Raw genomic sequence first — 17088 nt, 5'->3', positions numbered from 1 at the left:
TCAGTGTACCATGCATGTCTCTTGTAGATTACGCGGGCTACTTTTGAGGGCGGCCATAAGCTTCTGCATTAAATGATCAAGCAAAGGGACAATTTCCTCTCCCATGTTCTCACAGAATGCTGCTAAAGCGTAGTGTGACTTTTCCTGTAGACAATAATGAGAAATGTTACTAATAACCAAGGTTACATGTTAACATGGCAGAAAGGTGCATTTTCGCAAAAAAACAAACAAAAACCAAGTTCGCTGCTTTAAATTTTTACCTTCACTTCCTCAGATGCATCTTCAATCGCAGTTAATAGGCATGGAAGAACAATCTGATAGTGTGACAGAATTTCGGGCTGAAGATGCTCGGCGAATTGGCCTATTGCAAATGATGCAGCCCCTCGAACCATTTGCTCAGGGTCTCTTAAAGCTCCTAATACTATATTAAGAACAGGTTCCAGCTTCTCTTTCATCATATCAAAGCAACCCTCTGATATAACACCTAGAGCTGTTGCAGACGCTTCCCGACACTTCGGATTTGTATTTTGATAGTACACGGAAGCAAATTCCAAAACAGGGGGGAAGACATGCTTTGGCAGGTTCATAGCTAGTGTGTCAATAACTTCAGCAGCTGCACGATCAGGAGCAAGATCATCATCGTCCTCTTGATCAGACGACTCAGCGAGTAAAGGGCACATAACTTTCAAAATTGGTATGACTAGCTTATGTTTTTTAAGGGAATTGTATTTGTACTTTGCCAACCATGAAACTATTTGGATTGCCTGGTAAATAAATGGAGTAAGGTGTAAGGAATCATAACATCACAAGTTGAACCTATCTCAAGGGAAACAGAGTAATTCAGCTAACCTGGTGACGGGTGCTACTTTCCAGGTTTTGATTACAGGAAACTTCAAGAGAGAAGTCCACGATTGATTTGACAGAATCTCCAAGAAGGGGTGCAGGAGATTCAATCAGCTCATCAAAAATTTCAAAAGCAAGTATAGCTACATCCTCCTCTCCAGATGCAATACATTTCCTTGATACATTCAATATACTGGGAATGAAATCTCGGAACTTAACCTGATAGAAATGACATAAGCATATATCCCAAATCAGTCTTTAAACTATCTTAACAAAAAAGTTGTCCCAAACAAAATAGAAACGTTACACATCCTACAGCAATGCAATTAGATACTATTGAGACATTTAAACATGTCTATAACATTAACAAGAAAGAGAAAACTCGCTAGATTTACCACTTCATCCCCGTCGTTTGTGAATTCCAAAAAAGAACCCACCGCCCTGATAAATATTACAGAAGCTTGTAAAGAGTAGAGATAAAAGGTCCAAGAGAAGAGGAACACGTTTTGTATATTCCAGAGAAAGTAAATTACTTGAGAGCAGCAATTCTGACTCGACTGCTGCTTTCATCCTGCATACACTTGAGAAGAAGAGCCTGCAAGTCGGCAAAATATGGCCTAAATGTGTTCCCAATCGTTTCTGTCAAAGAGCTGAAAAGGATCAATGCTACCTACAAAACAAACAAACAAAAAAAAGAGTTACCAAAGTGAACAAAAAACTCATCAAATAGACAACACGAGACAGAGAGAGTTTCACAAGAAAGTTACTTCACGATGGTCTTCTTGAAGACTCTGACTACACTGGAAGAGAAAAGTTAACAAATCAGGCCACTCTCCAGCCGGAACAGCGTACTTGGCTACTACACTCACAACATTGGCACTCGCACGCCTCACAGGTGGACTGTAAAAAAAAAAAAATCCAATAAGAATAAACAAAAAAACTCAAATCCCAATCGAAGAAGTAAAAAAGATGGAAGTAAGGTTCTACCTATTCTCCACAGTGATACTCTCGATTAAGGATTGTTTAACATGAAGTTTAATCTGAGGAGAAAGCTTAGTCCAATGTCCGGTGATTCTTTTGCGAAGGAGTACGGCGGCGAGCTGGCGGACGTTAGGGGTTTTAGCGGTGCGGAGATGCTGAATGAGGGCGGGAACAACTTGAGGATCTTTGGCAAGACGATTGATCTGATCCTCAGCTTGACGACGAGCATCATTGTCCGGCATAAGGAACTGGATCAACAGAAGCTCCAGAGATTGCGCCATGATTTGCAAATCGATTGATGAACTCTCTCCCGAAGAAGAAGAAGCAGACAGAGGCTGCTCTCTCAAGTAGACAGCGAATAGGGTTTTTCTAATGTTTTGTTTTGCCCCTTTTTTATTAATTTTGCGAGGGTTTTGCTTATTTTGCCAGATTAGTAATTTAATTATCCACTTTCTATTAGTGGTAAAACTTAATTATGAGTTTGACTAATAAAGTTGTTGGCGCCTCACTGGTTTACACTGGCACTCGAATGACATGGGAGTGAATCAGAAGCATTCAGACCAAAGTAAACGTAGATCTTGCCTTGACTTGGTCATACTTGTGTTAATTGTAATTACATACTTTTGCGGTTTTATACAGTGATGAACAAACAAATATGTTTTTTTATAGCAGAAAAGCTCAATATTATTCAACAAGGTGTGTAATGATTCTTATCGACTGCAACTCAAAAAGGCTGAACAAACAGCAACAAATGATTATAACTTAATTTGTAAAGAGTTATACAGATCTCTCTTTAAACGAGACTATAAATTGTGAGACCTATATGATTTTTATGGTTTTTCTATAGCCGAGGATATTTTACATCTCAATGTCTTCGAGTTCTGGTAAAGAAAACCTGAGAAGAGCTGCAATTCCAGTCAGCTGTGCCAATTCGGCAAGTTACATCAAAAACTTGTTATTTAAGTGTTTGGCACAAAAACAAGATCAAAATCACAATTCACTAAATATATAAGAAAGAAGGGATAAAGAAGAAAACACTAACGTTCCCCTGACACATGCATCGCGGAGAATATAAAAGCCTCTCCTCCCGAATGTTTCACCGACTCCACCAAATTCACATACTGCTTCCTTGTTTTCACGTCAGAATTCCTGGACCAATATCACATATTTATTAGCTCACATTTTACCTCTTAAAACTACAAAAGAAAACGCATTAAAATTGGTATTCTCTTTCCATTACTGAACCTGAAAAGCTCGTCCGTAATGAGAAGTGTTTGGATTGCCATTCGTTCATTAGCAACTTCCACGTGTTTTGGTCCATAGCATGCCCGATCTGGATCCTGGATTTTTAAAGCAAAACAATGTTAAGACACATTGACATTCTTAATATTAAATGAAAATATTTTTGTTCATCGCAAAACAAAAAAAAAACTGACATTTGAAAGCATGGTGTGGAAATCGTTGAGAGCTTTGACCTGCAATTGGCAAATTCACATCAGACAGGTGGATGACAAAGTTACATTTCAAGAGCACAAAGCAGAAAACAGAGAACAAAAGTCACGGAAACAGTTAACAGAAAATATAATATATAAAAGAAGCAGTGAGCAATTAACGATGGTAATGTATCAGCTAAATTAACATTTAAATTCACCTCTTTTGCTGCTTTTGTATCTTTAATCATATTCATCACGTTGGGAGCATGCAGAACCTCACCCAGGCTATGTCTGCGCACCAAAACATAATGTTAGATATCAAAGAAAAATTGCATGAGCAGAATAACTGGCTGATTAGAGAAGTGGCCATCCAAAAGAAATACAAACAAGTAGAGGAGACCCGTTAACACTGATAGCAACCGCAAACATGAATTAAAACATAGTTGTAGTCTGATCAATTTGGAAATTGTTATAATTTTCCGGCGTCACTAATTATTAGGATTAACCAGCAAAGAGCAACTCAAATCCACAGCATAAATCCCACATCAGTGTTCTACAACCCTAACGTTTTAGCATGTTATATCATTTGAGACTGAGCTTTCAGTGGTTTTTGGCATGGCAGAACATTATTTTGATAGGTTAGTGAGCTGTTCTACAGAAACATTACCTATATCCAGAGTTTGTGTGCACCAGAATTATACGTGATTTGTTCTCAATGATAGGTCTCAACTGTCTTCTCTCCGCTTCCAACAATAAGTGGCGATGAAACTGATCCTGAAGATAAGAAACAATCACATGTTCATGTGTGTCGTATATATATGGAAATTTGTAACCCTTGTACATGTTTTCATCAGGTATAAGCTTGTTCAGCTGGAATCTGAACAATATTAACCATGTAAATTTAGAAATAGTCTAAGAGGCAAAAAAAAACCTTTGTAAAGCCGGGACTTGCGATCACTGCACAGCGAACGACACTGAAGTCAACATGTTTCAAAAAGGCCTGCGATATTGCAATAGAATTTTAGAATATGTGTAACTCTGGTGTCCTTTCTATTTGGTATGTGTTAGAAAACATCAACATTCTAAGAACTATAACAAACCTGCAGAACATTCTCGAAGAACTTCTTCAAAGCCTGCAGAAAATCCACAAAAACAAAAGAATTGGAATTGATTATATGTAATATAAATTCTATTAACCATAGTTTTGGGCACATATATGTCAAAAAAAGTGAAGGAACATACAGACTCGTAACCAGCAATTGCAGGTCCATGCTTCCTAGGTATGGATGTTTCTATTCGTGCACGACTACTTGTCACACTGCCAAACAAAACAATAAAGTAAGCAACAGAAATGGATAGTTCTATTTGACCCTTTTAATACTTTGTTCAGACAAAACAACCCAAGCGAAAAAATAAGGAAATACATGCCGACAAAACACAAACTACAGTAATAACAAATTTCACAGACAAGGGACCTTCTCAACTGCAATCAGTACCTTCTGCCGACAAGGAATATCTGTCCCAATCCTTCTTGCATTAGAACTACAGCTAGGTCAGCACTGGCAGCAGGATCTGTGTAAAAGATAAGTGAACAAAAAAAAACATGATATTTAATATATAGACACCATTGCAGTTTTGTGGTAATAAAAATTAAGAGGTGGAATCATTTGAGCAGTATACCTGAGGCCTGCTTAAGTGTATCAAGAGCCATTGAGTCCCATAATTCCTGCAAATTGGCCATGTACACACAACCGATTACAAATGAAGTTTTCACATAAAAAGAGAAAGATATTATCTTGCAAATTGTATTTCACACTAGATGAGTGTGCACCGCGTTGTTCATATAATAGAAACCAGATTGCAAGATATATCCTGTCACACTTACAAGGTAGAAATAGAACAGAACATCTGGATGATTAAATTAGTAAAAAGAGGACATCTACCTTTCTCAATACAAAAGGTCGTTTCAGCTCAAGCTCCAAAGTATGAAATGCACCAATCTGTGATACAAAACGAGCTTCAGCACCGGGAAAAAAATTACAGGGTAAGAGTTTAGCCTCACATCTACCTTTACGTGCTCATTCTCCAGGATATTCTTCCCACGTATGCGCAAAACAGCCGCGTCTTTGTCATAGTTCACCTCCTAAATGATTGATAAAGAATTGAAGACAATCAGACCATGAAATTAGTTAGACAAAGATATCTTCCACTGTCAAGGGTGCCAAGATTAAAAGGCCAAAAACAACCAAAAACAACATGTAAGAAATATCGATTTTATAACGCAGATGAATGAATGTAAGGCAATATAGTGCATTTATGGTCATTGCGGCTCTACGCATGATATTTGAAAAAAATAGGCTTCTACAATACAAAGGTATCAACGAATTTGCATACCAATCCCTTAAAAACCATACCTCAACTTGTACTTCCAGCTTCAGTTTAACACGTTCAGAGTCTCTTCCCCCACCAGGTATCTCTCTCTGAACTTTTCTGATAGCAGGAAAACAAAACCGTAACTACTAATTCCTTGCATGATATATCGGTTAACCAAACCCCTTTACTTCTTACGGATTTTCATGGGAAATCTTACAAACTAATTAACTTATAATGTGATACATAAATTCAATGAGAAAAAATCAAAGCATGTTTTCCTAACCATTCAATAGCAAGAAAAGGGCAGTGAAAACTGAAAGAAGAACGTACCTAAAAGTGACAGCCATTACACTATCACGAACAGCAATCAGGTTATAAGCATACCATAGATCATCAGAGTCCTCCGCCACCATCTACCCTCAATTTAAGTCAGCAAAAGAATATGAATTGCAGTTATAAACTAGGTACTGAAACATATATGAGCACCCCAAAAAACAAATAACAAATCACAGATGAAGAAGGAATGAATCAAACCTTAACGCTTCCGGGTCCATTACGAGCATAATCCCTATGAACGATCTTCATCTCTCAGGCCTTTTTGAAAAGTATGTCCACTAGAGCAGAGTCTATAGAGACATAGAGACAGAGATTAACAACCACTAGTCTCGAAAAGGTTCAATTTTTAAGTTCTCAGGTCAACAGAATTTAACAGAAATCGTATCAGACTCAACCAGACATGATGCACCACGGAATTGGTAAAATCTAAGCAGCAAAAACGGTGAGTTTAAGAGGCATAAATTACAAACCTTTATACGGATACAGGACTCAGGCTAAGCTCAGGATCCGGTTCCGACTTGGCGAGAACTTGTATCCGTCCTTGGTCTTTCGATTGAAAGGGGCACTGGTCGTAAGCTAGAGAGAGAGAGGGATTCAATCCGAAGACACGCAGTTTCGACTTCGACAGATTCGTTTCACAGCTTTTCGATTAGAATTAAGCTCTTTGTGCTATCGTCAATGTTTTTAGTAATTAAGTAAATCTATTTCTTCTTTTTACCAAATAAGAATAGAAATAGGAAAACCATATTCTAAAAAGGAAAAAAAATAGAAGTAGAAAAATCATAAATATTTGGAAAATATGCCGAAATAAAATAAAAGAGAGTTAAATTATATATTTCACATATTAAAATTTAACCAATTAATATATGTTGTATTTTTCGAAAAGAAATTCAATGTAAATTATATTTTTATCACTAGGTTACCCATGATTAAAATCATGAGCCATGAACATGAATGTGTGATACAATTTACATAATGCAAAAATATTTAACCGTCTAAACTTATCTGAATTTCTTTACATTCAAGTTATTTAAACCGGGATGTTGGACATGTTCGTTTGTTGGACTAGCAAACAAGAGCAACCAAACGTTATCAAAAAGACTAGGCCAAAGATATTGTATAAGATAACTAAGAATATTGAACTCCACATTGGTACTCCGTACTCCGTTACTAGGCCAATGGTATAAAGTAATTAAAAATGATTTCATTGAGATTGTTACAATATCGACTACAACTCATATATCAAATTAACTATTTGTCTTACTAATATGATTCCATTAAATTAATGTTGGCCGACTAATATAACATCAGCCAAGTTGTGAACACGTCGTCAAGCTTGATATAAATCCGTATCAAATTTTATAATCGATACTCTTTTGTTTTCTTTTTCTTCTTTTTTTCTGACACCCAAACGGTACGTCGGTACCCTTTTTTATTAATAACCTAAAATATATCTTCCACCAAGAATCAAGACAAAAATAAACTCATATCCCCAATCATATGTCCGACGGTATATGTGTAATTAGAGCTCAAATCATAGATTAGTAAAATTTCTTAAACCCATATATCCCTTTTTATTTATGCGAAGTGCAACAAAATCCCAACCAACACAAAATATATATCATACTCATGGCGTCCAAACAAAAACGTATAGTTCATAGAATCATAGATTCGTTAGATATTAGTATAATCGTATTTTTCTAAAATAACAATAATGATATGATACCCTGACAACTAATAGTAATAGATCCTAACTGTAAGTTAATGCAAGATAGCTCCATAAGTTGTTTAATCGGTCTTCAAAATCACAATCATTGTTTGCAAATGGAATTAGAAAACTGTATAAGTAAAACGGAATACCAAAGTAACTTTGTAGTCAGTCCATTATAATGATTTCACCAGGACTTTGTTGTATTTTCAAGTTTGGCGGAGAAAAACAAATAAAAAACAAACAACAAAGGTTGACAAGTTTACCGTGAGCGCTTATAGTATTTGCAAAATAATAAAATATATCATAAAATCCTAGTCATTTTTTTTTGACAAAACATAGCCAACTCAATTAAACTAAAGTAAAATTTAGTACTCAAACACTACTAGTCTTGTTCACATCTAGACGTCAAGCAAGACATGTAATAACGACAGCTAAAATGCTAATGTGTAGTTGTCCGCGTACGACGCGGTCATTTTTCTTCTTTTCTTTTTCTTCTTCTAAATACAAAATATTAGGAGTATTAAAGAGACCGTGTCACTAACCCGATAGAGACCTACTCAGCTAGTCATTAAGTCATTATATATATATAAAGAGCTCAAGATGTCTCTTCATTTCTCACAAGCCACAACAAAACCAAAAAAACTCTCAGAGATCTTTCTTATTCTCTCCTCTTGCAAATTTTTTTCACCGGAATATTTCACAACTGACCATGATCTCTGTAGTAATCCTCGCCGAACTGTTGGTAGAGTACACAGCTGCTCTCGCGAAACTCACCGCCGGGATCCTTCCACCGAGACGACAAGGCGAAAGCGCCGTCGTTCGGATTGGTGGTTTCTCTCTTCCTTGTCCTTCTCCGTCTAGTGTTAGAGCCAATAGATCCTCTCCGATCCCGGATTTGTCTTCACATCTCGTTGATTTCTGATCAGACGATACGATTTTGATTTCGAGATTTCTTCTCTTCTTTTTATCATCTGATCCAAGATTGGACGGACGGCTGAGATTTTTCCACGTGTCTCTTCGTCTTCCATTTTCCTATGGATCTTTTTGAATCGTTTAATTAGAGAGCTTTGTGTAAATCTGTAATTCGAAAATATTAATAGAAATTAAATTATAAAATTTTGATTTTAACTTTTGATCTTTGTTCGTTATTGGCACTCGCGGTCGGGGTTATATCTTAATTAACCTAATCATAATGTAACGATGTTGATGATGGCTCATTTGACGATTAATGGTCTTATTTTTTATGACGTCATTAAAACAAATATGGGGAGATTTAAGTTGTTTTTGACGAGACTAAGTTCATAAATTAATGCATATTTTTCACTCTTGAATAATGTTCAACTTAGCAATATGGTTCCGTTTGCCAAAAAAAAAAAAGCAATATGGTTCCTTGAAGGGTTTTGGTCCATCTAGACGATTGAAAACGATACTATTATTTTAGTTTATATATTTTGGAAGATTAGCTAAAGAGGTAGGCAAAGTCGATTTTGCGAGTAATGACGAGACACAGACGAAACTGAAAGTGGTAACTACTGTTTTGTTACGACGTCTCAGATAATGTTCCGATTTTACAAGAAAAAAAAATTATTTAACATTGAAGGTGAATCAGTTTTTATAAAATATTAAATATATTATGTTGCTAAATTATTGGATGTATCTCAATCATACCAAGCTTAAATAATAAGGCGGGTAATGATGAAATTTCAATAATTGAGTTTTTTATTTTTTTTCTTTTTTGATAAACTAGCCAACGGAATATATATCATGCATAATTTTAGAAATTCATGTTATATTATTGTCCACGGAAATTAAAAGTCTTTGTGAAATGAGTTTCTAGATAAAACAGGAAATATTTTTAAAAATAATGGAACAAGATGAGACGAAAACCAGGTAGGTATATGGTCCATATATAGCACCCTTATCGGAAGGTGAACTTTAGCTTTCAGCAATTAAACAACTAGGATAGGATATAGTATTGTTTTTTCATGAGTACACAAAATTTGTTGTATTAGCAATTGGCGAAATTACGGTTGGAACTCTAATATAGCTTGAAATACTACTAAGTCTTAACTACACTGATATTAATGTTTTCGAACGTTCTTGGTTCTCCTTCTTGATATGTTTACTTAGTCAAAGTGATTTTGATTATGTCAAATGTATACGCTGTAATATTTATTTATTTGTCTCCAAAAAGTGTAGTAGTTAGTATCTGCTAAATTATATAATATTAGTAAACAAAATCCATTTGATTTGCTAATCAGAAGATTAGAGGAACAGCTAATCCTAATGTGAACTGCGCGTAAGACGCGCTTACTTCATTACTTTTTTCTGTCTAAAAGCGACAATAATAAACTATGAAACACGGGTCCGGGTAACGACGAAGTTACGAGGAGAAACGATAGTTAAGTTAGTATATAAAGAAGAGACAAGAAGATCTCTCTTTCTCACAAAGTCATAAGTCATAACAACAAAATTCCATTTCTTGTCTGAACCAAAGAGCAGAGAGAACTCAAGAGACTACTTCTTGTTCTAGTTAATCATGATTTCTGTTGTAATCATCGCTGAGCTACTAGTGGAGTACACGACGGCTCTTGCTAAACTCACCGCCGGGATTCTTCCGAGAGATGTAAATGTCGTTAGGATTGGTGGTTTCTCTTTGTATTGTCCTCCTAGATCGTCACCGGTTCCGGATTTCTCTTCTCATCTCGTCATTTCTGATCAGTTATCGACCATCGTCGATTTATTTTGGTCTTTTTTTTTTTTCAACTATTTTTTTGATCGATTTTAGTTATTTTGATACCCTATTTTTTTCCTAAATGGAATTGAAGAGTGATGATAGCTGAGGATTCTTTTTGCTCTCTTGTGGATGTTTGTAAACCTGTATCGAATTATATAATACAAATGATTATTTTACTCTCTTGATGATTTCTCTGCTTTTCTTAATTTATGATGATTGGATCATTTATTCCAATTAGTAAAAAATTTAGTGGCCGGTGATGATATTTCCAAACGTTCCTTTCATTTTTACGTGTACGAGGATGACGATCAATCACAATTAATAATATTTTGGCAGAATCGTAAGAAAAAAGCTAGAATGTTTACACAAAATATATTAATCGAAAAAAGAAAAATATGACGATTAAGTAATGGATAGTCTTTTATGAAAATGATAGGAAATAAATATACTATTTAACTAAAAAAATATCTACAAATATACTAAATGAAATGTCTCGTCGGCAAAAACAAAATCTATAAGTAAAGTGGCAGGTATGATGGTACTGCCACTGGTATCATGACTTCGTAAGTAACAACCCCAGTTTTGTCTTCTCCCCAACACTCTAAATCAAATCACTTATATAACCACAGTGCGTGACACGCGGCCTGTTATTCAAAAAATCTATTAAAAGATTAAAAAAAAGACGTGTACGAGTACGACTATCTTCTCGACCACTGGACCTTTAAAGTATTGGCCTATATAAGACCACGAGTGGTGTCTCTCGATTCAAACCAAACCACCCCATTCGATTTTTGTTTAGAGATAACAAACTCTAAGAAACTTCTACTGACCATAATCTCTCTTCTCCTCCGGCGAAATCCTATTTTTATCTTTAAATAATCATGATTTCTGTTGTAATCATGGCTGAGTTACTGGTGGAGTACACGACGGCTCTAGCTAAACTCACCGCCGGGGTTCTTCCTAGACGGCAAGGTGATGATAGAGACGTCGTACGGATTGGTCGTTTCTCTCTTCATTGTCCTCCTAGATCCTCACCTATTCCAGATTACTCTTCTCATCTTGTTGATTTCTGATCAGCTGCGCGCAACATTTTCATCTCAGTTTCGTTTTATCTTTCGCTAGTTGTTCTTGTTTTCTTTTTTGAATGGCTCAGAGCTTTGTAAACTTGTATCGAAATCATATAATAGAGGTTCTTATGATTTTGATTAACTCTTACTCTTCCCGCTTTTCTTAATTCTGATACTCAGATCATCTATAACTCCATCGATTCTCCGACTTGTTTGTCTGTTTATGTTTGATATAACTCACTTTTTTAAAAAAGAAACTCACTTTCTAAAAACCATTTTCTTTACATTTTACACTATTAGGTTACTTTGTATTTCAATGATCGTGGTTTCAACAAATGAAGTTCAAAGTTCAAACCAAAAATATCGTTTTCTGTTGGTATTGAAAGGAGAAATAGTAAAAAATATATAAAGCAGAATCAAACTATTGGAAAAAAATGATAGGAAAATCTGTCTATGAAACTATGAATTGATCCAACTCGTACTGGTCCAAGCTGACCAAGTGAATGATGGTCTACGATGAAAAGGACACTTAAATCTTTTTTTATTATTTAAAATTTTCATTATTAAGAATAAAATATAATTATAAGTTTATAGCTTTCTATATTTAAGAATAAGACATTTTCTATATTTATTTCTGAAACTCTCTTATAAACATATAGAAAAAAAATTGTCTCATGATAGTAAAGAAAAAAATATCTCTGAGCTATATGCCTAGAGCATGAGCTCTACCAAGTTGATTCGATTTCTTGAAAACAACCAAGTTGATTGAATCAACTACCAGGGACGGCCTAATTTATTATTTTCTCACTTACATAGTTTATTTACATGTTTAAAGCGAGAGAGATAATTGAAGGAGAAAAAGAAGTTTAGGTGGATGAATAGAAGTCCAAAGCAAAGTGTATGGATTTTGTGAGACAAAAACACAAACATCGAACTGCTCGGAGACGTGTCTCTATTAACGACTTTAAGACTGTGGTTGTGGTGTATTCCTTCCACCCTTTTTGATCTTGCAATTATGAAACAAATACAAAATTAATCGATCGTTCAATTCCAACCTGTCTTTCTCATAGTACTATAATTAGATTCTAGTATGAGAAACGCAACTTCTTTTTAAATTTTAGTTAAAAAACTGTGTAGTTGTTTATGCAAATACGTGGACAGAAAAAATTGTCACTATCCTCAAAAATAGACTGAACAAAATTAAAATGTCTTCTTATTTTCTTTAAGCTGGCTTTTTTTCCTATTAAATTAAGGGTGCAATAAAGATTCAATAGTATAGAATATAGACTAGGGATATTTACTGAATAGAGGCTTTGTTGTACCGAAACTTTGAATTTAGGGACTATTGTCCGGACTCTCAAGATTAGGTATTTTTTTTACAATTTTATCCTTGTGCTCTGTATCGCCATTCTCTTGATTCTTCTCTAGACAAACACCATCACGAAACACACCATCATCTCAGAAATCAATGAATTAAATGAACTTTGCTTTGAATGAAAAAAACTAAACCCTAAGGGGATAGTATCCAGGGAACCCAAGGGGCTCTAATCATAAACTCCAATTGAATTAAAACTTCTAATTCATCTCTAAATCTAATCTAAATCTGAAAATAACATGTTTTTGATTGACAAATCATGAATAATATTAACTGATAATCGGCGGATGAAAACTTTGATCATCGGAGTTCAGATCTGCGACGAGATTCAACGGCGTGAGATCCTAATGGTTTACGGCGGACCAAACTTCAGAAGACAGTTAGGGTTTTTTAGCCATCGGAATGGGCGGCCGTCGGAAAGACACGAGTCATCGGAGAGATCTAACCAGTCATGAAGGCATCTCTCTTAAACTTACGGTGGAGATTTGCGAGTCTGAAAAAAAAACTCACTCACGGCAGAGAGAAGAGAAGAAGAATGAAGAGAAAGAGAATTGAGCGTTATCTGATATGCAAGGATAGTTTTGTCTTTTCAGTTGAAAATAAATACCTAATTCTGTAAGTCAGGACAATCAATCCTAAATCCATAAGTTTCTAAAAAATAATGCCTATTTCTATAATAAATCCATATAGATTATCAGGAATAACTGAGAACACATAAAAATATAGTAGAACCTTTTAAAATTAATTGAAGACACAATTTTGTTTAGGTTTAAAGGTTTTAGTCCAAAACACAAAAAAAAGGGTTAAAGGTTATTTAAAATCTTTGTCCAAAAAAAGGTTATTTAAAAATTTTTAAAACTAATATTTTGAATTTTAAGATATAGAATTTAAATTTATACTATTTATCATTTGTAAAATATACAAAAAAAAAACAAAACAAAAAATTAGTAAGAATTATTTATCAAGCCTTCTAAACGAAACGACAACGCAGAGTGGCGAGGTTATGATTCGGCGCCGTTATAAAAATAGCTAATAAAACGCGTCTTGATGTCAGCCGCTTATGTGTGTGGTCTGTGTGGAGTGTTGACCCACCTCCTTAATCACTCTCGCCTACCAATCAAATCAAATCAAATTACATTAGTAGTATAATTTAAACAACTGTTGATTAATTCTCAAATTAACTACACATTTACAACTCATCTCCACTTATGCAAGAACACAAGTACTGTCGTCTCATCAGTCCACTGCAACTTGTTACAGCTTATTGCTACTGTATTAATATTTCGTTGGACCAATTTTAATCATCTTGTGATTTGACTAATAATACTAGTATTTTGTTCTATATATCTGTCTAGCTTCTTGAATTATGAAATTCCATCACGAATTATGAGTTATGTGTTATAGTCTTTTTCTTCTAGGGGTCGACATGGAACCAAACAAAAATATATATAACGAACTCGATTATGAGTCCGTATTTTGGAACACAATGAATTATGTTTAACAAACTCGATTATCAGCATTACATTTCTTTTTATTTCAAATTCATTCTGATTCCTTTTAAATTATTTTCTCAAAAAAATTCATATCTTATTGAGCTATATATATGATATCTAAGCAATCCTCTAGACAATTTAAAGTGGTCGCATTTGCAGTTTGAGGAAAAATTTCATGACATTGAAAATTTCAAATTTTGAGAGTGATTGTATATATCACTTTCAGTTAAATCATACAAAAAGACACTATTATTACAAAATGGACGTCGACACAATATCCGTGTGTGGACGGACACACACACACAATTTTAATGATTTAGAATTTTAAACAATATCCAGTGTTTGGTGTCCTAAAAGAACAACATCATATCCAATTAGTTCATTTTTGACTTGTTGTAGATTCTAGAACCAATAAGAAACAGTTGAGATCATATTACCAACACACAAAAAAAGCAGTACTATAGGATTATTCGTACCGCCCACGCAGGATGAAAAATTGTGTGACACAGCCAAGAATCTCTCTAGTCCACATATATTATCTTACTTTCCTTCTTCATTATCCACTACCAAAAGAATAAGATTTTTAAAACATTCTAAGAATATTCAGAGATTCATTGAAGATTCTCTATATGCTTCTACACAATGTTTTGCAATAGTGACCTTTGCTGATCTACTTGCCGAGTACACGACTGCTCAAGTGTCTCACTTTGTAAAGAAAAACTTGTAATTTCCAATGCATTGATGGGCAAATACTAACAAGTCTTGGACTAACAGTCATGCCAAGTCGGATTGTGATGTTTAAGATGGCTCCATAAACATCAACTCACAACAGATTTTACAAGAAAAAGGATCTAATTTGGTTTCTTCAGTAAGCGTTATAATATTCAGCTGAAGATGGACATTATAACACAATCATTACTTTTTTATTCATAAAACCCCCATGAGAACTGAGAAGTGAGAAGTCTCTCATCTACTTCTTGGTGGTGATACGATGGTTCCGGTGCAACTCTCGCAAAGGCTTCCATCTACTGTTCTCTAATGCCTCACAATGCGGTGAAGCTCTAGATGTCCAATGTGCACAAGGCGCAGCCAAATCACAGACATAGCAATAGCACTACACACATTTTTTAAAAAACAGATCTTTAGAATCTTGTGTTGTTGTTACATTCAAACCCTTTCAACCTTAAAGATCTAAGATCACTAAACAAATCGAGAATGCAAACATCTAAAACAAAAGGACCCAATTTTCAAATTACCTGATTACAATGTGATTTGTGTTGACTTGATTCAAAAGGGAATTTCAAACAGAGATGCCTTGGATGTGGGTAATCCCTACAAGCCACCTGAAAAACAAAAGATGTGTAAAAGACTCAAACTTTACAGAAAACAACAAATCGAAGCACCCAAGAGAGTTCTTAGTAATCAAAAACCTGGCCTTTCTCATGGACGATTGCTACATCTTCGTCAGATTCAGGGGTTTCGGATTGAGTTTTTGCATCGAATGAATCATTGGGATCGAAATCGAGGATGAAGCAATCCTCTTTCTCATCGAAGATCTTCGTATCCTGTCTCGTTTTAAGACAAAAGATACCTCTAAGAGGTGTCCCCGCGTCTTCTTCTTCTTCTTTCTCCTTACTCTTTGTTCTCTTTCTCTTTGTTTTCTTCCTCGTCACCCACGGATCTGGTGTGATAATCTCCACAACATCTTTTCGCTTAGTCACCATTTTCTTTTTTTCTTCTTCTTTCTTCGACTGTAAAGTTTCGATCTTTTTTGTTTTTTCTTTGAAAAAAGCTTCTCGAAAATCGGAAATGACCGTTGTTCCTCGAAAAGCAGCGGTGGGATAAGGGATTTGATTTCGATTCCGGATTTCGTATTTTTGAATACGGTTTATTAGGGTTTTCGATTGGGTAAGGCCTTAGAAATTAACGTTATATCAATATGGGCTTTTTAATGCTAAACCCAATTATTGGCCCAAATAACGAGGTTTTGTTGACTGAGATGGTTTCTTTGGTGAAAGAAACAAAATATCAGAAAAAACAGACACAATACTATATAGTGCCTTAGTTGACCTGAGTTATTATATAGGCAAGATGAATCATGAATTACATAATAATATTAGGTTGGTGGAAGGTTTGGATCAGCAATGTTTTTTTTCCCTTTTTCTTTGTTTCGCCTAGAATTGTCTCGGCTAGCACCAACAAAATTTGTGAGTCTATCTCTATCTCTTTAAGCAACTTCTTATCACTACAAGAAAACAGGCCATTTACGACTGCATTTGTAGTCGTTTCGTAGTCGCTATTTCATAAATTACGACTATTTTACGACTAATCACTGTTGTCGTAAAACGTTAGTCGGTAGGAAATTCAGTCGTAATTTAGTCGGTAAATAGCGACTACGTTACGACTAATCCACGTAGTCGTAAAAGTAGTCGTAAGATAGTCGTAAACGTTTACGACTGTTTTGTGACTAAGTTACGATTAATTAAAATGTGAACAGTCGTTGTGTACAGATAGTCGTAAAGTAGTCAGTAAACATTTACGACTATTTGCTGACAGTTTAACGATTAATGCGATGTGAAGGAGATTAGTTTGAGAATAGTTGTGATATAGTCGTCAAATGTAGCGACTACTTGGCTACTACGAGACGACTATTTGACGACTGTGTTGCGACTATGTTAATCTAGATTTAATGACTATTTGAAGACTATAGGGATTAAAAACCAGAATCTTTTTTTTTTT

General features: G+C 35.0%; 6 protein-coding genes across 8 annotated transcripts in view; 3 read left to right on the top strand and 3 right to left on the bottom strand.

The window, feature by feature from the left end:
• LOC104733261 (importin-4-like) overlaps positions 1–2212 on the bottom strand; it is a 6009-nt gene extending 3797 nt beyond the window's left edge. The window contains exons 1-7 of the mRNA XM_010452852.1: positions 1831–2212; positions 1611–1743; positions 1377–1513; positions 1239–1284; positions 850–1062; positions 261–764; positions 15–144 (exon numbers count right to left, since the gene is read on the bottom strand). Of these exons, the coding sequence (XP_010451154.1) occupies positions 15–144; positions 261–764; positions 850–1062; positions 1239–1284; positions 1377–1513; positions 1611–1743; positions 1831–2105 (1438 nt within the window). The 5' untranslated portion in view covers positions 2106–2212. The remainder of the gene's footprint in view (positions 1–14; positions 145–260; positions 765–849; positions 1063–1238; positions 1285–1376; positions 1514–1610; positions 1744–1830) is intronic.
• Positions 2559–6660, bottom strand: LOC104730604 (protein PELOTA 1-like). 3 transcript variants are annotated; one of them, XM_010449795.2, is made up of 17 exons: positions 6437–6660; positions 6165–6256; positions 5961–6043; positions 5672–5747; positions 5326–5400; positions 5201–5257; positions 4938–4983; positions 4754–4829; positions 4500–4575; positions 4358–4390; positions 4189–4257; positions 3925–4031; positions 3476–3548; positions 3261–3299; positions 3070–3164; positions 2867–2973; positions 2559–2745 (listed from the first exon to the last, which is right to left on the bottom strand). In XM_010449795.2, exons 2-17 carry the CDS (start codon positions 6213–6215, stop codon positions 2690–2692), a joined length of 1119 nt encoding a protein of 372 aa, XP_010448097.1. In that variant the 5' UTR covers positions 6216–6256; positions 6437–6660; the 3' UTR covers positions 2559–2689. The 3 variants fall into 3 exon arrangements, with proteins under 3 accessions (XP_010448097.1, XP_010448098.1, XP_010448095.1); XM_010449796.2 differs by having other exon boundaries at positions 2559–2729; XM_010449793.2 differs by having other exon boundaries at positions 2559–2719.
• LOC109128061 lies at positions 8233–8810 on the top strand. The gene has a single exon (XM_019233770.1). The coding sequence runs from the start codon at positions 8387–8389 to the stop codon at positions 8597–8599; it is 213 nt and encodes a 70-aa protein (XP_019089315.1). The 5' UTR covers positions 8233–8386; the 3' UTR covers positions 8600–8810.
• Positions 10085–10597, top strand: LOC109128081. The gene has a single exon (XM_019233844.1). The coding sequence runs from the start codon at positions 10217–10219 to the stop codon at positions 10463–10465; it is 249 nt and encodes an 82-aa protein (XP_019089389.1). The 5' UTR covers positions 10085–10216; the 3' UTR covers positions 10466–10597.
• On the top strand, positions 11169–11629 carry LOC109128076. The gene has a single exon (XM_019233814.1). The coding sequence runs from the start codon at positions 11296–11298 to the stop codon at positions 11485–11487; it is 192 nt and encodes a 63-aa protein (XP_019089359.1). The 5' UTR covers positions 11169–11295; the 3' UTR covers positions 11488–11629.
• LOC104730603 lies at positions 15124–16189 on the bottom strand. Its single transcript, XM_010449792.2, has 3 exons — positions 15780–16189; positions 15606–15692; positions 15124–15463 (listed from the first exon to the last, which is right to left on the bottom strand). Exons 1-3 carry the CDS (start codon positions 16071–16073, stop codon positions 15320–15322), a joined length of 525 nt encoding a protein of 174 aa, XP_010448094.1. The 5' UTR covers positions 16074–16189; the 3' UTR covers positions 15124–15319.

Source organism: Camelina sativa, chromosome 12, assembly GCF_000633955.1.
Source record: "Camelina sativa cultivar DH55 chromosome 12, Cs, whole genome shotgun sequence".
Taxonomy (NCBI): Eukaryota; Viridiplantae; Streptophyta; class Magnoliopsida; order Brassicales; family Brassicaceae; genus Camelina; species Camelina sativa.
Note: the sequence above shows the minus strand (reverse complement) of the source record. Positions and strands in the feature narration are given on the sequence as shown.

What these genes read in the sequence shown, in the direction of transcription:
- LOC104730604 (XM_010449793.2), bottom strand. Translation starts at nt 6,215, where the DNA reads ATGAAGATCGTTCATAGGGATTATGCTCGTAATGGACCCGGAAGCGTT. An exon ending in TGGAGAATGAGCACGTAAAG is followed by an intron (nt 5,258 to 5,325) that starts GTAGATGTGAGG and finishes TTTGTATCACAG; the next exon opens with ATTGGTGCATTTCATACTTT. An exon ending in TCCACACCATGCTTTCAAAT is followed by an intron (nt 3,165 to 3,260) that starts GTCAGTTTTTTT and finishes TTAAAAATCCAG; the next exon opens with GATCCAGATCGGGCATGCTA.
- LOC109128061 (XM_019233770.1), top strand. Translation starts at nt 8,387, where the DNA reads ATGATCTCTGTAGTAATCCTCGCCGAACTGTTGGTAGAGTACACAGCT.
- LOC109128081 (XM_019233844.1), top strand. Translation starts at nt 10,217, where the DNA reads ATGATTTCTGTTGTAATCATCGCTGAGCTACTAGTGGAGTACACGACG.
- LOC109128076 (XM_019233814.1), top strand. Translation starts at nt 11,296, where the DNA reads ATGATTTCTGTTGTAATCATGGCTGAGTTACTGGTGGAGTACACGACG.
- LOC104730603 (XM_010449792.2), bottom strand. Translation starts at nt 16,073, where the DNA reads ATGGTGACTAAGCGAAAAGATGTTGTGGAGATTATCACACCAGATCCG. An exon ending in TCGTCCATGAGAAAGGCCAG is followed by an intron (nt 15,693 to 15,779) that starts GTTTTTGATTAC and finishes TTTGTTTTTCAG; the next exon opens with GTGGCTTGTAGGGATTACCC. An exon ending in ACAAATCACATTGTAATCAG is followed by an intron (nt 15,464 to 15,605) that starts GTAATTTGAAAA and finishes AAATGTGTGTAG; the next exon opens with TGCTATTGCTATGTCTGTGA.